At 39.3% G+C, this 21,190-nt stretch overlaps 1 protein-coding gene across 4 annotated transcripts in view; it reads left to right on the plus strand.

The window, feature by feature from the left end:
- Positions 1 to 17,683, plus strand: part of HDHD2 (haloacid dehalogenase like hydrolase domain containing 2) — a 33,328-nt gene extending 15,645 nt beyond the window's left edge. For all 4 annotated transcript variants that reach the window (XM_012745366.3, XM_012745368.3, XM_012745367.2 and 1 more), the window contains 4 exons: positions 655 to 739; positions 10,285 to 10,501; positions 12,760 to 12,823; positions 16,292 to 17,683. In XM_012745366.3, coding sequence (XP_012600820.1) covers positions 655 to 739; positions 10,285 to 10,501; positions 12,760 to 12,823; positions 16,292 to 16,395 — 470 coding nt within the window. In that variant the 3' untranslated portion in view covers positions 16,396 to 17,683. The remainder of the gene's footprint in view (positions 1 to 654; positions 740 to 10,284; positions 10,502 to 12,759; positions 12,824 to 16,291) is intronic.
- Positions 17,684 to 21,190: the final 3,507 nt, after the last annotated feature.

Genomic DNA, 21,190 nt, shown 5'->3' on the forward strand with positions numbered 1-21,190 from the left:
GAGAGAGGCAAATAGGAATTGGCATGGAGATAATCCATGGAACTTTTAATCAGACTTTTAGTAACCGTAATGGTGAATGTACTTATTTGGTTATCATATCTGAAGTCCACTTATAAGATGCCAAAGCCTTAAAACATGCTGTGATTATAAAATAATATTTGTGAACCTAAAAGTAGATCAAGCATCATGTAGAAAACTGTAGAATCTGCAGTTTATTTCATACTTACCATGAATGTGTTAACCTCAATTGTCAATTAGAAAGTCTAATTTCCCTTGCCTCTTAGATTCTCCGTCTCTCATCAGTTGCTATCGATCTGTTCTTGTTGATTGTAATCAGTAAAGCATTTAGAAGTCAGAAATTGGTACTTTTGAGAACATCAAGTTACAATTTTCAATTCAGATCTTCTAGTTACTGAGTAGCTGTAAGAACATGCATGGGAATATGGAAAAATATTAGATTTTCTCTTTCCCCCTACTGCTGTATCTCTCTTTCTCGTATACTTCCAAAGTACACTGGGCAAGATAATCTCTTAAATTTTAGATTACAGCTATAGCAAATATTTGCACTTGATTGACTAAAACTACTTTGTTATAAAATGTGACGTTGCTTTTAATTGCATTTTTCAACAATTATATATTTTTTTCTATCCTCAGGAATACAAACAAGTGATCCTAATGCTGTGGTCGTAGGATTGGCTCCAGAACATTTTCATTATGAAATTCTGAATCAAGCATTCCGGTAAATCTAGCTATTTATTTTTCATCTCATCATATACTTTCCTTCCCTTCCTTGGTCTTTGTCATGTAAGGTTTTGTGTGTTTTACTTCTGGCTACCCAGATTGTATATGGGGATAGCCATCTTCAAGATCACTTCAAGATCAACATCAAATAATATTTATTACTATTTTGCCCTTTTTTTGGTAGTGATCACTATATTAAATGTGATGATCATTGAGAATTTTCTAGTTTATAGAAGCAATATTCTGGAGCAACAATCCATAAGAAATAGCACCTCTTAAAGCTAGTAGTTTTATCTTTTTTATTACTCCTGTGCTTCTCCACTGACTATGCTAATCTCTGAAGGAAAATAGCATCCAGGCTAATCCACCAAAAACAATAAATGTGATTCTCCCTCCAGTGAGAATCCAGGCTATGGGAAAAAGTTGGCACATTTGACCATGCTTTCACAGAAGTTACTGGATGAGGGATAATAATGGTCAGAACTGAAATAGTGGCAGTAGGGATGAAGAAAAATAGATTTAGGTAGCATCAACATGACTTGCTGGATAACTGGGTTCAGGAGGTGAAGAGGAAAAGTGAGTCAAGAGAACATCCAGATTTCTAACCTGAGCAAATGAGACAGAACACTCCTTTGGGGGTTTAAGAGGTCATGAGTTTAGGTTAGGGATGTTTGGCCTGTGGGGTATCCAAGTGGAGATGTACCAGATGGCTGTCAGTAGAAATATAGCTAATGCATAAGATGTTATGAATCTTCAGTTTGTGCATTTCCCTTACATGAACTTTTTGCTGCTGCTTCTAAAAGGAAGACTGCATACTTGTTCTCATACTTCCTGAGATAAATTGGACCAGAATGTACCTGCAGATCTGCTCTAGAGTAAGATTGTTGCTTTTTCTTTTGGATATTTCATTTTTCATATCTTGTTTTTTCTTTATTGTCAAACTACTAAACAGTATAATTTACCATTGAATTTATGACAAGTAAATAGTTCAGAATGTTGCATAGAGATATATTGAACTGGCATTTTTTGAAAAAAAAAATGATTGTTTTTAATATGCTGGTAAATTTTTTGCATTTAACTGCAAGAATGCTATTTTAAAAAATCATTTTCTTACCAGTGCAAGGATCTGTAATAACTATTCTCTTATACTTTATATAGAGTTCATTTCTTGATATATATATTTCAGGATCAGAATGTTTGTGGGAAACCTTAAAACTCACTGCCATTTTCACGCATGAGCACATTATGTGCTGTTGATCTTGAAAATGGTTGTCCTCATGTAAAATCTATCTGGCCCAGAAATAGCACTTTGACAACAGCCACCTTTTACCCTATGTGCACATTAATTTTAGATCCTTGGTTGATGGAAACCACAACTACTTAATGCGCTTTTATTTGTGACTCAGGCACTGTGATAGTCAAGCCTTTGTTTGAAAGGAGCAAACTCACTTTTTATAGTTGCTCAGTATATGTTTACTGTAGTATTTCTAGGACATCCACTGCTATGCCAGATTGCTTAAAGAGGTACTTCACTGTAGACGGTATCAAAATTTCTTTTGCTTCACCTCTTCAATTCCTACGTTAGCTTCTTGGGGTGGGGGAGGTAGTTGGAGTATCCCATCTGCTCCTTACATAAAGGCTACAACTACCAAAATCAGTTTTCATTTGAAATAGAGAAACTGGTGTTATTTTTTATTTCCGCATTTACCCCTACTACCTTTTACTCATTTCTTTAACCACTGAATTCAAGGAGAAGGTATTGATTGATTTCAGCTGGTAATTTGGGAAGGACATATTTAATAGGAAGTTGAGAAGTCTCTGTCTTAGATGAATACTAGACTCAGGGTAATAAAAATGTATGTTGACATAACACTGACTTTGTAATTGCTCGGATGCTGTCTAATTAGTACACTTTCCTAACCATATTGATTTTTTTTTAAACATTACATTTTACAGCATTACAGTGCACTTATAGGTCAACTCTAATTTCACAAATGCACTTAACAGCTGGGTGGAGAGTTAACAGAAGGATTTTAGGTCTTGTCCTTCTTTGCATATTGATGTTTCCACAGAGACTGTGCCTTCCAACCAATGACTGCAGATGTTTGGATTGTGTGTGGCAAATATAGACATCTCAAATGAACCACCAATTAGTTAAATTACTGTTTAGTTGATAATGAGAATAAACATCAGATTTTAAAGCCCATTCCATAGCTAGCTGCCTTGAATGCCAGCTTCAGGGGCATGTTGCATCAAAGCAGATACATCAACCTTCACATTATACTGCCTCTTATTTACTGTGCTTTTAATGAGTATGTTTCCCAAAAATGCATAGTACAGTCTTTCTACAAATATATTTTAAGTCCTGAATGGAATTGTGAATGGATTTTAAAGAATTAATTTTGGAGAAAGATATGAATCAGTTATAGAGAATAAATACATGATTTTGTTATGAATCCTATAAAACATTCAAATCTTGAGAGCCATTGGTAGCTTTTTTCCTTTTATTGAATATTAAAGATATAAAGAGAAATATAATGAACCCTTATATGCCTATTAACCATTTTAAGAAATTGAAATTATCAATGTGTTTGATATCTCTTATGGATTCCTCCCTGATTTTATCACCCAGAGCCCATAGGTAATCAGGATTATGAATAGTGTTTATCATTTTCATGTATTTCATTATATTTTAACATATATGTAGATATCCCTAAACAATATGTAGTGTTACTTTTACATGTTTTATACTGTATGTATTCAATTTCCTTTCTTCCCTAGTAATATTGTATGATTCATCAGTGAATATCCATAGCTCTAGTTCATTGATTTTCATAGCTGTATTGTTACTTTGTAGTAAGGTTTTTTTCATCTTCATACCTGAGTTAGAAACTCAAAGTCTGAACATTTAAGTAATGGACCAATTATAATTAAATTTGACAATCACTTTTAGGAAGAAAATTACCTGGACAAATAGATTATTTAATAATCTAATCTGAACTTAGTATTAACAAGACTAAAAAATATCTAATCACAAAATCAATTTCTTCATTGTAGAAAATTTAAATGTGTAAGAAAGAATTTACAATGTCCTGCCACCTAAAGAGAACCACAGTTAATATTTTAGCAATAGCTATTTTCTTTGTTTCTATGCACATACATGTTTATATAAAAATGAGAATATATACATACTATGAAGTAACATACTTTTTATGACCCAACAATATATTTTGCATGCTTTTCTATATTTTTAAATATTATTCTAAAATGTGTGATTACTATAACATATTCCATTTTAAGCAGCACAATAAATTGCTTTGCCACAAGTTTCCTATTGTTGGTTACTTCCAGGTTTTTGAAGTTAGTTTTTAAAAACTTCCTGAAAACGTATTTGTTGAGTAGTATTTATGATTTTCCTTACAATTTTTTTTTTTTCAGATGTATAGTTGCTGGTCAAAAGAATTTTGGAAAAAAACTGCATAGAATTGTTTAACCTAGGAAAAGTCTGAGTTTTTCCCAAACCTAAATTAAGAGCAGCTGCTCTCCAGGAACTTATTAAAATGTCATTATACCTGAAGATAAATGGCATCGCAACTTTAACATTTAAATGTTTAGGTGAAGGTGGTTTAAGAATAATGTTTTGAAGCTTTGTTAACACCATCCTTCCTATTATTGTTATGGGGCTGGGAGTGTTCCATTAGTCTTCAAGATGTGCAGAAATTGAATGGTTTTTGTCGAATATTGCATTGATTGCTTTCCCCCATTTCCTTCTTAACAAAAAATAATAAATTTAGGTTTTTTCTTTTTTTATTATTTTAATTTCTTCTTTCTTTTCCTCCCTAGTAATCCTTTAAACAAGTTTAATTAACTTAAGTATATTCAATTTCTTCATAAAGAAAGAAGAGAAAGGGAGGGAAAAATCAGCAATAATGGCCTCAGTTGTTACTAAAGCAGGAAAGAGTTTGACTTTTGTTTAGGAAATAGGAGCAGAGTATTGTGGCTGGAGAACAGTTAATGAGATTGGAGATGGGGGGTTGGGAGTAGATAAAGCAAGGCCTTTTAGGCTAGGTAAGGACTTAGGAATTTAAACTGTTTGCAGGGACAAGCAGTTCAAGGGTTTTGAGCAGGGAAGAGACATGATCCTGTCTGCACTTTTAAAAACTACCACTACTGCCTGTACAATGAATTGCAATAGTAGAGCAAGAGTAGAATGGAGGAAGACCAGTTGGAAGACTATTGTAGAAGTTCAGGTGAGAGTAAGACTGTTTCAAGATATTTTTGTTTTGGAATTGGAAATTACTAGATTTGCTAAAGAATAGGAATGTGGAGGTAGTAAGGGAATGCAAGAAATCCAGGATGACTGCTAGGATTCTGGCTTGAGTAATTGGGAGAAATTATTATGATGCGAAGGATTGAGGGAGGAACACTTTTGAGATTGGGGTAAGAAGGACTTGCCAGTTTGGTATTAGACATACAAGAGGTGCCTGACATTACTTAAGCTGCAGTGTAATTAATTTCATTTCTCCATGTTCATCTTCAGGGGAAATAGTAAAAAGTTGATTACTTCCTTAGAGAGGTTAAGTTATTTAAAAAGGCAGCATAGAGTATAGGCATACCTCATTGTGTTTCACTTTATTGCACTTTGCAGATACTGCGTTTTTTACAAATTTAAGGTTTGCAGCAACCCTATGTCGAGAAAGTCTATCAGTACTATTTTTCCAGTAGCATGAGCTCACTTTGTGTCTCTGTGTCACATTTTGGTAATCCTCAGCAATATTTCAAACTTTTTTATTATTATATCTGTTATGGCAATTTGTGATCAGTGATCTTTGGTGTTACTATTGTAATTGTTTTGGGGAGCCACAAGTTACACCCAAATAAGATAGCAAACTTAAATATTGTATGTGTTCTGACTGCTCCACCATCCAGCTGTTTCTTTGGAAGAGTTGCATGGCTCTCGCTTTAAATCAAAAGCTAGAAATGATTAAGCTTGGTGAAAAAGGCGTGTCCAAAGCCAAGATAGTCCCAAAGCTAGGCCTCTTGTGCCAAACATCCAGGTTGTGAATGCAAAGACAAATTCTTAAAGGAAATTAAAAATGTGATTCCAGTGAACACACAAATAATAAGAAAGCGAAACAGTCTTATTGCTCATATGGAAAAAGTTTTGGTGGTCTAGATAAACCATCAAACCAGCCACGGCATTTCCTTAAGCCAAAGCCTAACTTTCTTCAATTCTATGAAGAATAGGAGAGATGAGGACACTGCAGAAGAAACGTTTGAAGCTAGCAGAGGATGGTATGAGGTTTAAAGAAAGAAGCTATCTTCATAAACTTGCATAAAAGTGCAAGGTAAAAGAGCAAGTGCTGATGTAGAAGCTGCAGCGAGTTCTCCAGAAGATCTAGCTAAGCTAATTAATGCAGGTACCTACACGAAACAACAGATCTTTAGTGTAAATGAAACAGCCTACTATTGGAACTAGGTGCCACCTGAGACTTTCATAGCTACAGAGAAGTCAGTGCCTGGCTTCAGAACTGCAAAGGACAGGCTGGTAACTTTAAGTGTCTAATGCAGCTGGTAACTTTAAGTTGAAGCCTGTGCTCATTTGCTATTCCAAAAATCCTGGGGCCCTTAAGAATTAGGTTAAATCTACTCTGCCTGTTCTGTAGAAATGAAACAAAGCTTAGATGACAGCACATCTACTTAAAGCATGGTTTGCTGAATATTCTCAGCCCACTGTTAATACCTGTTGCTCAAAAAAACAATTCCTTTTGAAATATTACTGTTCATTGACGGTGCACCTGGTTACTCAAGAGCTCTGATGGACATGTCCAAGGAGATTAATGTTGTTTTCATGCCTGCTAACACAACATCCATTCTGCTACTCATGGATCAAGGAGTCATTTCACCTTTCAAAGTCTTATTATTTAAGAAATATATTTCGTAATGCTATAGCTGCCTTAGATAGTAATTCCTCTGATGGATCAGGGAAAACTAAATTGAGAACCTTCTGTAAAGGGTTCACCATTCTAGATGCCATTAAGAACATTCATGATTCATGAGAGGAGGTCAAAATATCAACATTAACAGGAGTTTGGAAGAAGTTGATTCCAACCATCCTAGATGACCTTGCGGGACTTAAGACTTCAATGGAGGAAGTAACTGCAGATAGGGTGGAAATAGCAAGAGAACTAGAAATAGAAATAGAGCCTGAAAATGTGAGTGAATTGCTGCAGTCTCATGATAAAAGTTAAATGTTTGAGGATTTGCTTCATGTGAATGAGCAAAGAAAGTGGTTTCTTGAGATAGAACCTACTCCTGGAAGATACTGTGGACATTGTTGAAATGACAACAAAAAATTTAAAGTATCACATAAACTTAGTTGATTAAGCAGAAGCAGGGCTTGAGAGGATCGACTCTAATTTTGAAGGAAGTTCTGCTCTGGGTAAAGAGCTATCAAATAGCACCACATGCTACGGAGATCTTTTGTGAAAGGAGTCGTCAATTAATGTAGCAACTTCATGATTGTCCTATCTTCAGAAGTTGCCCCAGCCCCCAATCTTCAGCAGCCACCATCCTGATCAGTCACCAGCCATCAACAGCAAGGCAAGACCCTCCACCAGCAAAAAGATTACAACTTGCTGAAGGCTCAGATGATCGTTAGCATTTTTTAGCAATAAAGTATTTTTTAATTAAGGTATGGACATTTTTTTAGGCATAATACTATTACACACTTAATAGACTACAATATAGTGTAAACATAACTTTTATATGTGTTGGAAAACCAAAAGATTTGTGTGGCTTGCTCTGTTGTGGTACTCTGTTGCAGTGGTCTTGAACGAAACCTGCAGTATCTCAGAGGTGGGCCTGTATGTAGAAGAGAACGCTAGATTGGTTTTCAGAAGTTCCAGGTTCCGACACCAGTTCTGTGATTTCACCCAACATCTCTGGATGATTTCCTCCTCTGTAAAATGGGGCATATTGGACTCGATGTTCCTTTAGGTCTCTTTCAATAATATTCTGTGGCTCTGAATTTAAATTATCATCCCCTTAGCTTTCTCTCACTTCTCTGCCTGAGATTTTATATGGCTCCCTGGGTAGGATGTTTTACAGATTTTTCCTTCACCTGCATGGAATTTACAGCCAGAGGTTTTGGTATCAGGCTGCCTTTGTGCCTTTTCTCCTCACTTTTTATACCTCAGTGGGCTTATAGTTAGAAAAGTTTTAGATTGTCTGCTGATGCATTATTCCTGGTATCAAAAACAGCTATCTTAGTCCATTTTGTGGTATTAGAACAGAATATCTGAGACTGAGTAATTTATGAAGAACAGAGATTCAGTTCTTATACATCTGGGGTCTGGGAAGTCCAAGGTCAAGGGGCCCCACATTTAGTGATGACCTTCTTGCTGCATCATCCCTGGCGGAAGGGCAAGAGAGCATGCAAATGAGAGAGGGAAGGGGTCAAACTCATCCTTTTGATCAGGAACTTACTCCTGTAATAACTAACCCACTTCCTCGATAGAGCATTAATCAATTCATGAGGGCAGAGTCCTCATGACCTAATCACCTCTTAAATGTCCCACACTCTCAATCCTGTTGCATTGAGGATTAAGTTCCCAACACATGAATTTTGGGGGACACAGTAACAACCAACCTATCTAATAATTATAAAAATACTCCAGGTATCAGGGTGTCTATTTTTAATATTTAAAAAATGTTTGATTATAAAAGATATTTTATTCTGTGTCCTATAAAACATTTACATCTCAGTCTATCATGAATATGCCTTGGCTCGTCAGAGGATTCAGTAAAGCTTATGCTATGCAGAGAAGAACGGTAGAAGCAGGAACCATTTCCCTGAGAGAAGCATATCTTCTCCAGTCTAGTGTAGAACCAGATCCCATTTACAGAAATGTGGAGGAACCCACAGTTTCAGCTCTTCCAGGGAAGGCACTAAAGTACTGCCTGGGAATTAAGTATGCACATCAATCAAGCTGATAAGTCTTATCTCCAGTTAATATATAATAAAATATTAACAAAGCTAAATCAAATGAGTTTTTAGTTTAGCAGTATAAGTGGAAAGCAATTTTGAGGTCTGTTGCATAAAGAATTTCAGTTCCGTGGTAGAGTAACAAATAAATGGGCTTGGGGGTGGGGTGGCAGGAGGGCAGATAGAGAAATTGAGTTGTCTCATTGCTGTCAGCTATAGGTTTTTAAGGCCAGCAGAGTGGCTTTGCCAGGTTTCCTAACAGTTGAATTTCAAGATCTGCTTTATGAAATAAATTTCTATTAGTAAATAAATTTGAAGGATCTGTCCTGTGCTGTGAGCAATATGTAGTAACTAACAGTAAGGCCCTATAATAGTCCAGTATTGGTTTTTTCTTAATAAAATATTTAATCATAAATGTCTGAATTCTGCATCTCCCATAGGAAGGCAATTCCATGCCCATTGACAAGAATAATTTAGCAGTTTCATAGCTGAGCACTTAAATTACTCATAATTGTGAAGGATAAGATGTGATGAATTCTTCCTCAATGGACATACTGAATATTTTAACCAAGTAGATGACTTAAAGTAAATTAAGCTAGTGAGGCATTACATTGGTTAAAAACAGTTTAAGAAATATGTCATGTCCTGTATGCCATTAGATGGTAATATATGTGTGAGTACTTCTGCCATGTGACTAAAGGGTGCATTATTGGGATGATGACATACGTTTTGAGATGGATATTGGGAGGTGAATATTAAATTTGTGTGAGGATTTTTCTATTTGTTTTGTTTCGCCTGTCTCTAATGAGGATCCTTAGCTGTATATATCATTTGCTTAGCAAACTAATGGGGAGAACTCTTTATGCCCTTTTGTTCAGTGGGAGAGTGTAGTTTGTCCTGTATCAGGACAAAGGAAAGGGACTTGACAGTGAAAGCTCTCCTTAAACCTTGTTAGTGTGTTCTTTAGGGAAGATGGCCTGATTTGCAAAGTAATGTTAAAAGCAGTCAAAAGGTAGAATAAAGAGATAAAAGTATACGCAGAAACTCTTTGTAAAATGCTCTATTAAATTTCTGAATTGAAAAGGAACTTACATTTTGTAGTAGAGGAAACAGGAATTCAAATATTTTAGGAGTTAACATGTCACTGCAGCAACAATTGTGTAGTATTGAAAAAAGCTCAAGAGCCTCCTGCCTACCATTAGGGAAGGTTGAAACAACTTGTCTCATTAAGTTAAGCTTCTTCCCTTGAGTGTCTTATTTAGCATTAGTTCTCTTAATTCTCTTTCTCTGGTGATTTGGGTAAAATGTCTGAAACCACTAAAGGTAAAAGGTTGAAGCAATCCCAAATTTAATAATCTATCACCTTTCTTTAGTGTATCTGAGTGTAATTCCCAGCAGTTCTTTGTGAATTCATTAGAAGACATCAAGTCATTAAAAGTTAATAAGAAACTGTTTGTTTCTGTGAGTGTGAATAAGACCTCTTTGTAAATCTGACATTCTTTCCCCATCATAAAAGCCTTGCTTTTAGCCAGTTTCCATTTTCTTGGTCTCTCTAGGTTACTCCTGGATGGGGCACCTCTGATAGCAATCCACAAGGCCAGGTATTACAAGAGGAAAGATGGCTTAGCCCTGGGGCCTGGACCATTTGTGACTGCTTTAGAGTATGCCACAGACACCAAAGCCACAGTGGTGGGAAAGCCAGAGAGGACATTCTTTTTGGAAGCATTGCGGGGAACTGGCTGTGAACCTGAGGAGGCCGTCATGATAGGAGATGTAAGTAGAAGAGCCCAGGAGGCGCTCTGAGCTCAGCTGTCATGATGGAAGAACCAGCTTTAAGGCACTGCTGTAGGGAGGCAGACCTTCTGTTACTGATAATATAGACAGTATAAATGGCTACCTATAAAATGGGCTTTCCTATAGATGGTAGTGGTATTTTTCTAAAGAATTGAAATTTTTATTATTTCTCACATTTCTACATAGTGTCATTTTATATATATTATATATATATATATTTAAATATGAAATGTCTGATTTTGAATCAAAAGTTTAGTTTATTATATCTCAAACAAGAAGCAGTACAGTTGATGAAAGTATGCACCTAAATGTCAACACAGTTTATGCCAGCAGCGGAGAAGCCTGGAGAGCAAGTGGCAGTGAAATCACGAAAGACGTTTTCCACAGCATGTTGGGAATGGAATATTTTTCCTTGCAAGAAGAGGTCCAAAGCCTGGAAGAAGTGGTAGTCTGTTGGTACAAGGTCTGGTGAATATGGTGGATGACAGAGAGTTTCCAAGTCCAGTCTCTGTAGTTTGAGCAGTGTTGTTTGTGTGACATGTGGTTGAGCATTGTCTTGCAAGAGCATTGGCCTGTCTCTGTTGACCAGTCCCAGCTGCTTAATTACAAGCATCCTCATCATTTCATCCAATCAGTTGCTATAGACATTGCTGTAATCAATTGACCAGATTTCACGAAGCTATAGTGGATAATACCAGCTGTACCACCAAACAGACACCATTAGCTTTTTTTGATGAATGTTCGGTTTTGGATTGTGTTTTGGCACATCATTTTTATCCAACCATGGTGCCGAATGCTTGCGATTGTCAAAAAGAATCAATTTTTTATCACATGTAACAATACAGTGCAGAAATTATTCACCTTTATGTTGTGACAGCAAAGAAGGACAAACTTCAAGACAGTTTCTCTTCTGATGTTCATTTAATTCATGCAGAACCCATCTATCCATCTTTTTTACCTTGCCAATGTGTTTCAGATGGTCCAATATTATTGGAATAGTAACCTCAAACCTTGCTGCTAATTCACATGTAGGTTGAGATGGATTTGCTTCCACTACAGATTTCAGCTCATCATTATCCACCTTGATCTCAGGTCACCCACGTGACTGGCTCATTTTCAAGATTAAAATCACCTTTCCTAGACAAATGTGTCTGAAGAAGTGGTTATCTTGAGCTGTAGACTCCAGAATTCTTTATCCCTGGAGGTGCTGGTCCTGGGACAGGAGGGGAAGTGGGAAGGGCATGGGACAGCTGCGTGAAGGGTTGTTATCCAAGAGAGTGGCAGCTCTTTCCCTCCTCTTCCTCATCAACTTTTCCGCACCTCCTTTCCTCTTCTCTGTGTCTCCCTCATCTCCACTTCTTTAACAGGGCAAATTTAGCTGTAACAGAAAAGGTTTTAAGTTGGACCTTGAATGAAGATTTTTACATTCTGGAACTCATTTCCAAGGGCTATTGTTGAACAATATTAGTGATTTTTGAGGGGAAAAAACCTTTCTTCAGGCATGATCTGAAGAATCCCACTTATAGACATGAGGTGGCAGAATTGATTTTCTTTTTTTTTTTTTTTTTTTTATTTTCTTGATGATTCTTCCAGTCCTTGAATATTTAATTAACTTGCATTCATTATCCCAATCAACCAAATATATTTATCCCTGTCTTGGATAAGAATTGGATAGAGGAGCTCCCTTTTCAGACGAATCTATTAGTTTAAAGTGTCAAGTGAACATCAGACAGTCACAGAGTCTAATTGTACTGATTTGACTTGGTTGTACCTGTCATGGACAATTGGATGGAAAGTAAGGATAGTATATTATGTGGGCTGCAGAGAAGCTATCTTCTGACTCTAGTTCATTCATTGTCTGCAGTTAGATTATTTACTTTAAATGCTGCCAAATGCATAGAATGCTTTTTTCCATGATCTATTTAAAGAGGAGGTAGATGTATGTGTGGGAAAACATGAAGAATTGTAACTCTGCTCTCCATGTGTGGTTACTAGGATTACAACTCTATTGTACACTTTCGACCTGTTCCTCTTCCCTTCCAAATGTGGTATGCTTCCTCAGAGTATTACATGTAGATTCACCCCTTTTTACATCTTCCTCTCTTTTTTATTTTAAGAAAAAAACATGGGATTATATAAGTTGGCCATCCTAGCCTAATCAGTTAAATCAGTTGGTAAGGTGTGTTGGCTAGGTAACTGTAGACACTGGACTAACTGCTCTCTTGATGCTTTTCTAGGATTCCAGGGACGATGTTGGTGGGGCTCAGAATGCCGGCATGCTGGGCATCTTAGTGAAAACTGGTATGTATCTTCTGTATAAGCCAACAGGATAGTTGAATACATAATTGCTTAAAGAACAGTGTTTTCAGAAATGGCAATGCCCTGGGTACTTTTATTCTTTTTCTGCCAGAAAAAGCAGAAGTAAAATGGGCTTGGGATAATAGGGAAAAAACACTGGGAGAGGGCCCATGCTATACAAAGTTAGGAAGATCAGGGCTCAGAGATGTTTTAACATTTACCCAGAGATAACCATTTACAGTTGACAGTTAGCATGTATATGATTTCCAGGATATACATTTCACCACATAGGAATGGAACAAAGGAGCATGTAAAAATACCTTTTATTTTTGTGCCAGCTGTAAGATGATGAAGTTGATCTCTTTAGGAACTGACTGGCTAAGTGATTTGATTCTTTGTGTTAATGTTTTGCATTTAAAAAAAAATAGAAAAAACTTTTTTCTTGTCTTTTCACTTATTGTTTTTAGTAATTAAAAGTTTAGGAAGTTATTTCCTGTACCAAAATTAGGGCTGCTCTGTATGGTCCCTTGAATAAATTTAGGGAAGGAGAAAGACCTCACTGGGGAGGATTCAGCTAGTTCAGTATTATGAGTACTATCGACTGGGTAAGTGTCTTGGGGCCTAGTCGAAGCTCTGCACTGACTAGCTGTGGAAGACTCCGGTCACAACTCTTCCCCACTCTGGGCCCTGCAAGCATGACGGGGTTGGACCGATACCTTCTGGCCCTCCTAGTAACCCATGTGGAGTCCTTTCAATGTAAGGAAAGAACAAATATGGGAGCCATGAGTGGGGTTGACTACTGTTGCATTGAGAACTTAATGAGCTTTTTCATTTATAATGAAAAGGTCCCTGCCCTTCACCCCGCCTCCAAATGACCCCTGCTACATTTAGAATAGCACATGACAGCCAAAACTCTTATCCAGTGATTGTCATAGGGCTCTTATAAATCCAATAGCAGATAAATATAGCTCCATAGATGTCTGTGTGAACTCATTTGCCTAGTTTCATATAACAGTAGTAAAACTATTTAACAGGCTGTTCACAAAAGGGAAGATTTAAATATAAAAGTCACAGAAGAGTTACTGCTGGGAAATTTTTTAGAAAAAGTGACTATGATGTTTGTTCAAGAAAGTATGGTTGCATAAAAGCTATTTTGACTTTAAAAACAGAAATAAGAATATGTAGTTGGAGCTACAATTGGATAAGAAGTATGTGGCAAAGCTCCCCATGAACAAAGACTGAAAACACCGTCTGCTTGGTCCTGGGACCTGGAGTGAACCATTGGAGCATTGCAGATACTGACCCCATCACTCTGGAATCAATGCAGTGTATTTTTTCTAATTTCTTAGTTGAAATGATCATCACCTTCCTAGGAACATTACAGCCCTGTGATAGAAGCATAAAATAGTCAAGAAAAACAGCCAGACTCCCTTATATCTTCATTTTCAAACTCTTGCCTTTCGCAATTTTATTTTCCGGTCATTGAAGACATCCTCAGATAACTATTTTTGCCCTTGTGTATTATTCTTATGAACGTTTTCCTTCTTTAGCTCACATAAGTAAGGATTTACTAAGCAGCACAACAGGACCTGTGCCCATGTCCTGGTAGATCCAGCTCCCCCTGGCCGGTCTCCACCGGCTCCGCCTTCTCTTTGGACTGGTGGTTGGTTGTGACCAGCCTGTCACAGAGGCATCAGTTTAGTCTTAGAGAAGCCAATGGGATAATGCAATCAAATCCAAAATATGTAATTAGAAAAGCATCTAAGTCCAGCTCCTGAAAACAGGCACATTTATACAGTTGTTCTTTGGTGAGAAAAAGCATGAAGAAGCCCACTGTTCTAAAAGCATGCTGAACAGCCAGCGCCATTGACAGATTGTAAACTCAGTAGAATTTGCTTCGTGGGCCATCCTGTGGACTTGAGAGTGCTCATGTGAGTGAGGCATGTATTAATTACTTCTGTCCATTTGATGTGAGCGCCTTTCTGGTAAGAATTTATGGTCAGCAAGATGAGAGAGGAAGCATCTTCACCACAATGCAAAAGTATGGAAAATGGGGGTTTTCAGGCTTTGTGTTTGCTAGGCAAAGCCTCTTAAAGTGGTAGTTGTAGAAAATGGTGAGTCTTTTGTTGAGGGAGCTGGGTTTAGGCAGAGAAAACTGGAAAAAGCAGAAGAATAAATAGCAGAGATCACAGAAAAGGAGATGAGAGAGCAAGGAGAGAGGCAAAGTGCAGAGGCAGCCCTGGTGGCTCAGGGTGGGACCTGCCTTCTGCATGTCCTCTCTCTCTCCCTCCATTCCTTCATCCGATCTTTTAAAAAAAAATTATAGAATGCTTACTGTGTGCTAGTCACTGTGTTAGGTGCTAGGAGTACACTGGGGCACATAACATGCATAGTTCCTGCTCTCAGGGAACCTCCAGTCCTACATGTGAGACAGACGTTAAATGAATGCATAATTACAAATTGTTGTAAATGTTAAATCCAGGCAAAGAACAGGTGCTAGGAGAGTGAATAACAAGCAGGAGAGCTAATTTGGATGGAAGGTGGGTTCTGACCCAGAGCATTAAGGAGGTAGTCAGGTGAGGAGAATGTTCCAGGCCCAGGGAATGGCAGGTGTGAAGGCTCTCAAAGGAGCCAGGTCCAGTCTAGGACTACAGCCTGGTGAGCAAGTAGCACAGGCTAAAGTTAGAGGGTTGCTGGGCCAGATGACAAAGGCAACAGTAGATATTTTGCCTTCTTTCTGAAGGGTATTGGGACCCATTAAGGGTGTTTAAATAGGTACCATGTGCCTTCTGATTTACATTTGCAGAAGCTCTCTGTGACCGCCGTGTGGATGATTCCTCTGCTGTGTTGGGGTGTTAAATTATATGCCAGGCGCTAGGAACAGCAGGCTGTCTTGAATTCAAGCGTTGGGGAGAGTTAGGCAGTGAGCCTGTCACATGGCACCTGCCTCGCGGCTCGTCCTGCCTGGCCCCAGCCTGTGAGCATCCATCACTCCTTCCCTCCCCGGCCCTGGGCGCTCATTTGCCAGGCTCCTCAGGCCTCTGCTTGGCAGCAGCACATGCTGTTCCCAGTCACCTTCGGGAGCTGACGAGGCCTCTGCCCTCTGGGGCCTGGGCTTCCATCTGAAAGCATGGATTTAATCACCAGTCTGTCTTTAGGGCTGAAAGTAGGGGCAAGAAAATGATCTCATCAACTATGAAGATTTGAAGGGAACTTTAGCTGTCAGGTGACCCCATACTTGTGACTGTCCATTGTGAGTGACCAAAGGGCCTGGGAAATGCTGAATGTGACATTTCTTCGAATTTTCTCATTGTACCCTAAAGCCTCAATACAAGGTGCTCTGGGAGATGCAGAGCCCCTGGTTCTCCTGTAATCGTGAGGGTGGATCTGGGACGGCGCAGGTGCTCACCGGCTAGGATTCACTCGGCATTCTGGCGTAGCCTTTGTTCACTGGCTTTACTTTCATTTCAGGGAAATATCGAGCAGCAGATGAAGAAAAAATTAATCCACCTCCTTACTTAACTTGTGAGAGCTTTCCTCATGCTGTGGACCACATTCTGCAGCATCTACTGTGAACCATTATGTGCATCTGAAGCAACTTGAGACGCAGCTTTTTATTGTCTGGAATGAATCCCTTACCAACTCAATGCCAGCATCAACAGACACATACCACTCAGTGCTGATCGTGTTTTAACCCTCCTTTATTGTGCATTAATTAGAAAGAAAGGTATTAAATTGCAGCCAGCAACTAAGCCTCACTAATCCCTTTTGTTTTATTTTGTAATAGAAGATGAGATCCAAAGAAAGGGAAAGCTGAGATTTTGTGCCATCCCTTTTAAAATATTCATCAGGGTAGGCAGGCCTGGAAGGGAGACGCTACTACAGGGGCGAGTGTTCTCTGCTGTCTCCTCACTGGGAAACGGGCGGGGAGGGGGGAATTCAGACTGTGAGTAAAGTTGAATGGTGGTTTTTAAATTATAAAGTTATACATTAAAAGGTCCATTCGGCTGTAGTTTTAATATCAAGTTCAACTGTGAAATCCATCAGAAGTGCCAAGCAGAATATAAGACATAAGCAGCAAAGCGAATTGTCCTTTCGCCCAAGTGAGACAGTGAATTTGCTTTAACAGATGTTGAAAACTAGATTTTCTACTGTATTCCCAGCACGGGTGACTTCTTTTCTCTTCATTAGCCAGAGATGACTAATTTAAATTTAGAACCGGATTTTAATTTAAAATAATATTTCCATTAATAACCTATTCATTGCAGATACCTATTATACTGTGTAACAGTTGTTTTGGAAATTTTATGTAAAATTAAAACTATCAGTATTTTACAGATGTTTTAATTAGACATTGTTATTAACAGGAACAGTGCAGAAACTAAAATCAAGCCTTTAATGTCTTATAGACCATGCATTTTTGAAGTTAGGGTCCACCAGGGTCCTATTAACTGTACATTTGCAAGATTTCATTATTTTTGCCTCTGACACTCTGGGAAAAATCTTTTAGAAGCTATTGGGACAGATTCAAGCTTTTATGTACTTGGTTGCCACAGCTGTAAAATGAAATCTCGTCTTGGAGCATGGATTATTCTTCTCATGTTAAACCCACCAAAATGAAGGGGACTAAGTAGGTAATGATTTTCCTAGTGCATTTGCATACTGTGATAATCCTGGGCCTTCGCAATTGTTTCACAGGGCTCTTGGGCATTGAATTATTAGAATGTAATTGTACATGATTGTAGTGTTCACCTTATTGAAACTCACGCTGATGTTAATGAGCTTCGGGTTTTGATGCTTGTTTAGAGATCAGCTTGGTCTTAGATGGAAGGGAGGAAAGCTAAATAAATGGTAGTTTGGTGAGCACTCTGTTCTTGTTTTTGCAAATACCACAACTTAGCACTTAATACTTCCTGGACTGTAAAAGACAGATGTGATATGACAAACACTCCAAATCAGAAGGATGAGTGGAGTAGCTAAGAGCAGAGACTATGGAGCCTACCCAATGCTTAACCAGCCCTGCGACCTTGGCCGCGTCACTTTGCCTCTCATGCCTTCTTTCCTTATCTGTAAAATCTCCATTTTACAGATGATAGTGCCCACCACATAGAGTTGGTGTGAACGTTAAATACGTGAACCCTGTATTCAGTACTTAGAATAGAATCAGGCAGATGGTCAGTGCTGTGTGTTGCTATGACAATGATGCAGATGTGGCAGGACTGTCCATGTTTAACAATCTGAAAAGGGTTGGTAAAATTTATCTCTGTAGTTATCTCAGTGGAGAAAGTCTTCCTGAGGAGTAAAGAAAAGAGATACTCTACTACATTTAGACTTCCTCAGGGCAAAGCCACATGGAGAAGCTCAGCACACAGCTCTGCGCGGCACCTGGTGGATGGGCTGTGCTCAACTTCGGCCTGTTTCCTGGGCACCCAGGTCAGTGATGCCTTGGACCAAGCATCATCAAGTGTTTGCTAGTAGCTGTGCACTGAGTGCCCCGATTAGTGTGGGAAATAGGCATATAAGAAAAGGACTTTGCCTTGAGGACCCTTTCTAGTTGAGGAGCTAAGGAGAGCACACAAGACATTAGTGAAGAACACTGTGAAGACCCAGCTCCAGTGTCCTCTCCTCTGAGGTCTTCCCTGACTGCAGGATGGAGCAGGGCATCCCCTCCTTCGTGCCCGCGTGGCACTGGTAGAGTGCACGTACATCTTCACCTGGCTCTTTCCCCCACTGGACAGGACTACATCTCATTCTTTTTTGTATCTGCTGCAACACAGGCACTCAGATGGCTACTGACCAATAACAACTAACTGTAAATGTTATAGGAATTTAATGCTAGAAAGCATAGCCGTGAGTAGGGAGTAGAAACTCTTTCATTTTAGACTTGTTGCCTTAAAGATGCCTATAGGGGAGGCCCCATTAGACACTGGGAAGTAACGGATCTGGTGCTCTGGAGGCAGGTTAGAGCTAAAGCAAAGAAGTGGACACGACTGATGAGTCAGGGAGTCAGCAGGGTAACAGGAGTGCGTACGGTCTGAGCATACTGTACCCAGGCAGGAGAAACAGTTCTTTCCTTTCCTCCATTCTACTTTGTCCCTGTGGGCCATGAAAATCTTTGAGATATTAAGTTAACAAACATGCAGGGGTTGCTAACTGACCTGTCCACAGAGAGATTCATGAGAATAACTAAAATTCTTGATTTAGGTCAAGTTGCTACAAACATCCCAATCAATGTTAGTTGTGGCTGGTTAGTGTGCCTTGGGCCTCACGGTGGGTATTTATTTAGTAACTGAAGTATCTCAAAGGCCTCATTTTCCAGCCATCCCACTTAAAGGGCTATCTTGTGGGTATTAACCTCAAGAGCAACGTTTATATCAGATTTACTGTAATCCTGCTGTGGGTCAGAAAAGGGACCAGAAAGGTTATTAGGGAACACCCACTGTGAGGAGTTGGGTGTCTCCCGTCTGCTGGGAGCCGGGCACGTGAGCAGCATGGAGGAGGGCAAAGCCGATGCAGGGGAGGACGGACAGTGGTCCCACCCACTTCACTCACGCCTCCAGAGTCAGCCACGGGCTTGCAGGCGCCCTACCTACCAGCATTCAGCATCTGTGACAGCTGGTCGCAATGGCCGGGAGAGCAAAAGGAGGCTAGCCCGCCTCACTCTAAGTGACGGTTCCACCAAACCGTACCTATAGCTGCTGTAATGTCAGGATTTCCCTTGGAATGATGGTGTCTGTCACTTCACCCTTAATCTCAACATTTTAAAACTTACAGTAGCATGTTGGACAGGGAAGTTAAGAACACGCCTACACTGATTATGTAGGTTTTGGATCAATGGTTGTCCATGTATTAATAGAGTAAAACTGAAGTCCTCAAGCACTTTGAAAACTGTACTAATCTGTTTCACTAATTGTTTGCGTAGGGCCATGTTTGCATTATCATGTTTATGTGACATAAGTCACAAAAGCTTTTTTTCGGTATAAATGCACGAGGCTTTTGCTTGCTTTTGGATCATACCCGCCATCAGTGCTTCCTATCCCAAAGCACGTTGCTATCTTTAACCACTTCGGTACAAGCATCGACTATAGTCGACAGCCACAGATGAACGCGCACAGCCAAGTGTCGACTTTAGCCAACAGCCGTGGTACGACTTTTCTAATTTTTCATTTATCAAAATAAAATTGTGAACATTTAAAAATAATGTAATGGAAACATATATGAATATGTTACCTATTGTGATTTACATTACAAGTAAAGCTGCCTGTAAAGTCAAACAAGCTTTCAGTGCTTTAAAGCTTTCCTCATCACACAAGAGCAAAACGGATTCGTCGTCAATGCACAGCACACACTATCCTGCGGACTGTGAGTGCCGGCTGTGGGCACGGCTTCACGGCCGGTGAGCGCCGTGCTGAAGGAGCAGTAACAAGGTGTCAGGGCACCAGAAATCATTTGGCATAGTGCAAACTGCATAACTCTTAAAATCAAACAGTTTTGAATACCTTACTTTTTCCAGTGCTTACCTGTCATACACAGCTCAACTCCTGTTTGTTTCACTGGCTGATGTGCCTGAGAAAATTAGATATTTATTAAATACCCCCTGTAGGTAAAGCAGGAAGACAGAGCCGAATGTAGCTCTTGCTCCTACGATGCGTATCTTCGAGTTAGGGAATTGAAGCATGCAAAAATATATCTAACAACACAAAGTGCTCCAACAAGTTCAAAATGGCAAGTCCTCTCTCTAAGAGAAGAGACCATGTGCAGAGAGCTAATTCATGCGTGGGAATAGTAGTCACAACTGAAGAGTCTGAAGCACATGCAGCTCTCAGCTAGCCTGTGACCTCCTATGCCATTTTAAATGTTTCATTCAATAGCAGTGGGAAAAAGTACCACAATCTTGGAGCCTACATTTGAGGAAGGTAAACAAGCAACGAAACACGTGCATATACACACAACTACCTAATGCAGTGAGAGAGACCGATAAGCGACGGGGAAGAATATAGCTAATGGGGATGCACGTGGTCTTCGGGTAAGTGTGGGTGGTCAGAAAAGGCTTCTGCAGGTGAGCTGAAGGAGTGGGAACAGGCCGTGTGGACTCTACAGGCAGATCATTAACCTTAGTGACCAACACCTGAACATCAGGAGATTGAAATGCAAATCAATCACTGGGTTTTCTAGGAGGATTGGAGGAGCTGGCAATGGCAGGAGCAAATTTCCATGCTCAGCTGGAGCCGAGTCACTGCTGTGTCCTTCAGAGGGTCTCCGGCCCACTCCAGTTCACCACAGTTCCCACCTCTGCCTTGCCTTACACCCAGCTTGCTTCACTCATTTGCTCCTGTAGGCCTCTGTCACCTCTGCTTTAGAAGAAAATAC

This window comes from Microcebus murinus, chromosome 17 (assembly GCF_040939455.1).
Source record: "Microcebus murinus isolate Inina chromosome 17, M.murinus_Inina_mat1.0, whole genome shotgun sequence".
Lineage (NCBI taxonomy): Eukaryota > Metazoa > Chordata > Mammalia > Primates > Cheirogaleidae > Microcebus > Microcebus murinus.